The sequence below is a fragment of the Montipora capricornis genome, chromosome 4, assembly GCF_036669925.1.
Source record: "Montipora capricornis isolate CH-2021 chromosome 4, ASM3666992v2, whole genome shotgun sequence".
Taxonomy (NCBI): domain Eukaryota; kingdom Metazoa; phylum Cnidaria; class Anthozoa; order Scleractinia; family Acroporidae; genus Montipora; species Montipora capricornis.
The window spans coordinates 11,478,159-11,483,828 of NC_090886.1; the positions used below are offsets into that span (position 1 = coordinate 11,478,159).

At 39.3% G+C, this 5,670-nt stretch overlaps 2 protein-coding genes across 2 annotated transcripts; both read left to right on the forward strand.

The window, feature by feature from the left end:
- Positions 1 to 1,947: 1,947 nt before the first annotated feature.
- Positions 1,948 to 2,798, forward strand: LOC138046105 (G-protein-signaling modulator 2-like). Its single transcript, XM_068892784.1, has 3 exons — positions 1,948 to 2,314; positions 2,570 to 2,696; positions 2,795 to 2,798. The coding sequence occupies exons 1-3, from the start codon at positions 1,948 to 1,950 to the stop codon at positions 2,796 to 2,798; spliced, it is 498 nt and encodes a 165-aa protein (XP_068748885.1).
- On the forward strand, positions 2,520 to 5,278 carry LOC138045526 (tetratricopeptide repeat protein 28-like). The gene is made up of 2 exons (XM_068892063.1): positions 2,520 to 4,322; positions 5,049 to 5,278. Coding segments are annotated over exons 1-2 (1,512 nt in total). The 5' UTR covers positions 2,520 to 2,811; the 3' UTR covers positions 5,050 to 5,278.
- The last annotated feature ends 392 nt before the right edge of the window (positions 5,279 to 5,670 follow it).

Here is a 5,670-nt window from a genome sequence, read left to right on the forward strand (position 1 = left end):
ACTTTCCTCGCCTTCGCCAAGTAAACAAGATTATTCCAAACTGCTGTCTTCTCGTCCTGCTGTAATCTCTGCATTGTTTAAACGCAGTCTTTTGAATTATTTGCAAAAGGTAAGCTAAGTTCTCCATAGATTATAAAACGATTTAGGAACAATCAATTCTATCTGGATATCACTACTTCGAAACAATGCATTTATGGTCAGATTGTTAATCGAGATCAGTTTGGCTCAAAAGATGCTCTTCTGTTTGCTATGCTTATAAAACAAGTAGAACTCGATTTAAAGACAAAAAATGCGTGCATTTTGCTTTTGACACCATTACAGCTTGTTATAGTTTTTTTTTTTAATCAGGCTGAGATTTCTTTCTCTGGTCGCGCTCTAATTACTGTGCAGTGTCTTTCTAAGTGACTCAGGAAAAAAGGTCAGTAATTTTCAAGTTCGTCCTAATGATCTTAATCTTACTTTAATACTTCAAGAGTATTGAAACTAGCGTTGTGTGCTTGACTATACCGTTTCGCCAACGGCTGTGATTAAAATTCAGGCCAAATAAACAATATCCTAGGCCTGTAGGCTTTACAAAACAACCGTAACGCCGGTTTGAGTAGCCCACTTTCGGTACATTAAAATTCAGCCCAAAACAAAAGGTATCATTTCGAGGCTCTGGGAAATAAATATAAGGATTTGTATGAGTTTATTCCCCAGAGCCTCGAGATGATGCCTTTTGTCTCGGACTGGATTTTAACATTATAATATCGAAATTGGCACGCTTAAATGGGTAATTCCCATGAAAATGACGTACTATACAGATTTCTTTCAAACTTGGCACAATTGATATTCATACACAGGACATTTAAAAAATGCAATAAAAAGATGGGGTCACCGAGTTTAATAGCGCACTGTATGCCCTTTATTTTTAGTGTTCTTACCCAAACGCAATGCAATTCCTTTCTACATGTGATGGAATTATGATGTTGCACAGTTTGTAATTTTAAAGCTCCAATTGCTGATAAATTAATTCTCTAACTTGCTCAACGAACCACGGATCCTTGGCGTGCATTTATAAATTTTTGTGAACACCTAGTCAACTATCATCAAATAAATGAATAGGACATTTTATGACGACTCCTCTCCCTTACGTTTTTCTTTGTTAAAGTTGTCGTTGCGCTGGGTTTTTAGTGATAAGTGACGTTCAGACCTGTTTCGATTAAATGAAACGAGTTTTGTCATATAGCAATTGGTAAGTCAAATGCAAAACAAGGTGGCATGAACTCGTAAAGATTCAAGAGGGAATTTTTCAGGAGGAATATTTAAAGCTCTTGTTCTTTCCAAAGCGTTCTTTCACTATTGTGCCAGCATTTTAGCTCACTCGGTTTTCATTGGCAACGCGATGCTGGATTTTGCAAATGCCGAAGTCGATAGGAGTTTCTTGATTTTATTTTTTCGATGATTAAGCAAGTAAAGCAGAACTGTTTTGCTCAGTGGTTGACTTATGAATAAAGGAGGGTGTGATTTGGAGTTATCGGTAAGCTGCAGACATCCATTATCTCTTATTACTTTATGCTTCTCGCTCTGTTACTTAAACTCAAAGAGCGCATTGCCAAGGTGCAGATATGTTTGCTGGGAACACCTCAAGAAAATGAGATCAAAATTTTTGCCATATTTTGGCGACAATTTGCAAACAAAACAAATGAATTATTTTAGCTAGAATCGTGATTTATCTCCAGCAAAGATGAGGGTAAACCCGTCGTGCATCTTAATAACGTGTTAACCCGTTGATACCACCCCTCAACTAACCACCCTGGAAGGCAATAGGGTGGGAAAAACGTTTTCCTCTCGAAGCTAAAAAGTAGATTAAACATCAAGCGTCTTTATCTTTCTTTCCTTCCAGCTTTGATTTGACAATGGATCATCTCATCGAAACAGTTTTAATTGTCAATTAGTTATTATAGAATGGTAGATAGGAAGTTAGAGGTTGTAGAGCAGCAAATGCTAGAGCTTGCCATTGCGATTAGCGTAGGAGACAGGGAACGTGAAGGAAGGGCTCATTTTCATCTCGGCGGTGCTTACCTCAACCTACCTGATTATCAAGAGGCCATAAAAAATTATGCACAAGCATTTCATATTTTTATAGAAATAGGCTGCAGGGCTAGCGAGGGATCAACCTATGGAAATCTGGGAAATGCATATCTTAGTCTAGGTAATTTTAAACAAGCCCTTGAGAACTACAAAAAACATCTTAGTATTGCTAAAGAAGTAGGGGATAAGGCCGGGGAAGGATCAGCCTATGGAAATCTGGGAAATGCATATCTTAGTCTAGGTAATTTTAAACAAGCCATTGAGTACTACGAAAAACATCTTAGTATTGCAAAAGAAGTAGGTAATAGGGCTGAGGAGGGATCAACCTATGGAAATCTGGGAAATGCCTATCGCAATCTAGGTAATTTTAAACAAGCCATTGAGTACCACGAAAAACATCTTAGTATTGCAAAAGAAGTAGGGGATAGGGCTGGGGAGGGATCAGCCTATGGAAATCTGGGAAATGCCTATCGCAATCTACATAACTTTAAACAAGCCATTGAGTACTGCGAAAAAGATCTTAGTATTGCAAAAGAAGTAGGAAATAGGACTGGGGAGGGATCAGCCTATGGAAAACTGGGAAATGCCTATCTTAGTCTAGGTAATTTTAAACAAGCCATTGAGTACTACGAAAAAGAGCTTAGTGTTGCAAAGGAAGTAGGTGATAGGGCTCGGGAGGGATCAACCTATCTAAATCTGGGAAATGCCTATCACAATCTAGGTAATGTTAAAGAAGCCATGGAGTACCATGAACGCAGTCTTAGTATTTTCAAGGAAATTGGAGACTGTGTAAGAGAGGGAATCACGTGGTATTCGCAAGGTAATAATCATGAATTCTTGGGTTCCTTGAGCAATGCACTCAGTTGTTATCATTTAAGTATATGTCATTTTGAGGAAACAAGGCATAGTCTGAAGTCAGAAGATGAATGGAAAATAACTTTTCGTGATTCTTATCGCATGTCATACACTGCTCTATGGAGGACACTTTTGAAGAATGGAGAGATTGAGGAAGCTCTCTATGCAGCTGAGAAAGGTCGTGCACAGGCTTTGATGGATATTTTGAAAGATCAATACGGCATTGATTCTCAGTCAATTTCTGCACTTGCTCCGAATCAAACTATTACAGCTGCATTAGAGCTCTTAAGATCACAAGCCGTTTTTGTGGCACTTGACACTAACAAGATCACGTTTTGGGTGCTAAGAAAAGACAGCAACATCAGCTGTCGACAAAACGAAATCGCAAATGGAAGTGCTGATTTGCTGATGCAAACTATTTTGAAAGGGATCGGCGTGGGGGATGGTGTCAGATGCGAGAATCGTTCTTTGGATGCATTACGCAATGACCTGTATTGCAGCAAAAAACCTATCAATGAGAAAACAGTTCTACCATCTTCATCCTTCGTTAACTCTTTACAACCGTTTTATGATGTCTTACTCGGGCCAATTGCAGACTTGCTTCAAGGAAATGAGTTAATCGTTGTTCCCGATGGACCATTTTGCTTGGTTCCATATTCTGCATTAAGTGAATCTATCAAGATCCGCACCATTCCCTTGTTGACCGCTTTAAATGTGATCGTTGGTGCACCTGAAGATTTCCACAGTAAGACTGGCGCACTGCTTGTAGGTGATCCGTGGTTGAAGGAAGTTACTGACAAGAAAGGGCAGCCCATTTTGGAACAACTTCCGTGCGCAAAACAAGAAGTAGAGATGATTGGACAACTTCTGCAGACAACACCGCTGACTGGAAAAAGTGCCACGAAAGCTGAGGTGCTGAAAAAAATGAAATCAGTTGCTTTAGTTCACATTGCAGCACATGGATGCCAAAAAACGGGAGAAATTGCTTTAGCCCCAATTACCGAACGGAAATCGCTAATCCCCAAAGAGGAAGACTTCATTTTGAAGATGTCGGATGTTCAGACAATTTCTCTTCGAGCAAGACTAGTTGTGCTGAGCTGTTGTCACAGTGGCCGGGGAGAAGTGAAGTCTGAGGGAGTGGTGGGAATTGCAAGGGCTTTCCTGTGTGCTGGAGCTCGGTCTGTTTTGGTATCACTCTGGGCAATTGATGACGAGGCAACGTTGCTGTTCATGAGGAGCTTCTACCAGCACCTGGTAGATGGAAAAAGCGCAAGTGCAGCACTTCAACAAGCGATGAAATCTTTGCGAGAGTCAAAGCAGTATTGCGCTATAAAGCACTGGGCGCCATTTGTGCTGGTTGGCGATGATGTCACGCTGGAATTTCCAAAAAAATGGTAAGTGAAGTTCAAGTTTAACTCAGAAAACAAGAATACTTTCAAATTGGAAAATTGACGATAGGCCTAAGATGGCAGGATGACGAGCTGCTACAATAGACAAAAAAAGTTGGGGAGGTTATGTAAATGAACCGCAACAGAGCTGTATGTAATTCAACCCGCTTATGTTAAAAGCACAAAAGAAATAGTTTCACCTTCTCTTATATAGACCCCTCCCCCCTATTCAATGTAAAAGGTACCTCAACAATTTCCCACTAAAACCATTCAGTTTTGCACAACATTGAATGAGGGGAGAGGGGAGAGAAGCAATGAAGACGTCAAAAGTGCTAACCTTCCCAACAGTTTTGTCTATGATGTGTAGCTTTGTAGTATACACAATTCAAAGTTTCCTCCAACACGCTTTTGTCACAAATGTAATTTCCACATGCCTATCACGCATGTACAGTACCATATTTAAAGGATACACTTCACATTGGTGGACGAACTGTTTTCGTTCAGCATTTTTCTGGCTTTTTGTTAACTCGTGAAGATGGCTGATTTTATGGGCATGACCTCGTGATGTCGCTTTTGGTGTTTCCGTTCTCCCATAGATCTCTAAACGTCATCTTTTGTAAAGAAGTTGAAGACAGCATCGTCCTACAAGAAGCCATTGCATCGGCGCATTTGGTTTACTCGAAAGAACCAGCTATATTTAGAGCTGTTTTTATTTTCTTTTTCTTTTTCCAGAATCGATGTCGAAGATGCTAGAAGACTACCTGGCAGAGCTTGACGCTTCAGTGATTGCCGAACTTGTAAAAAAAAAGTAGAACGGGTTAACAATCATAAATATGCCAGTAGAACAAGCTCCAACGGTTTAGTAGAAGTTTACTGCGTTAACTAAACCAACAGATTGAGATTATTGTAAGTGAAATTATGACAGAAACTTAGACCTATAGTAAAATGCTACTTTTACCCGTTATTTTGATACTTCGTTTCTCATATAATTTCAAAAGTCAGTGTTGCTGCAGTGGCGATCAAAATCATAGTGCTGTAGTTGAGTTGCTAAAATCATGTTTTATATAGTTCTTTGAAACAGTTTTTACTGTATGAGTGTAAGCCAGTTTCGAAAGAAAAGGGAAAAAAAATACTTTTCCTTATGAACCTTAACATCTGGATTTTAACGTGATAAGGAAAGAGACGTGACATTCGCAACATTCAAAGATCACAAAATAGAAGGGAAACGACGGGTGAAAGTTTTTTCCTATTCTTCTGCATAACAAATGAATGAAATCATCAGCAATAAAGAAGACGTTTTTCTTTTCTTAATTTAACCCTTTGGCTACTGGAGATTTGGCCGAAAAACACGTTT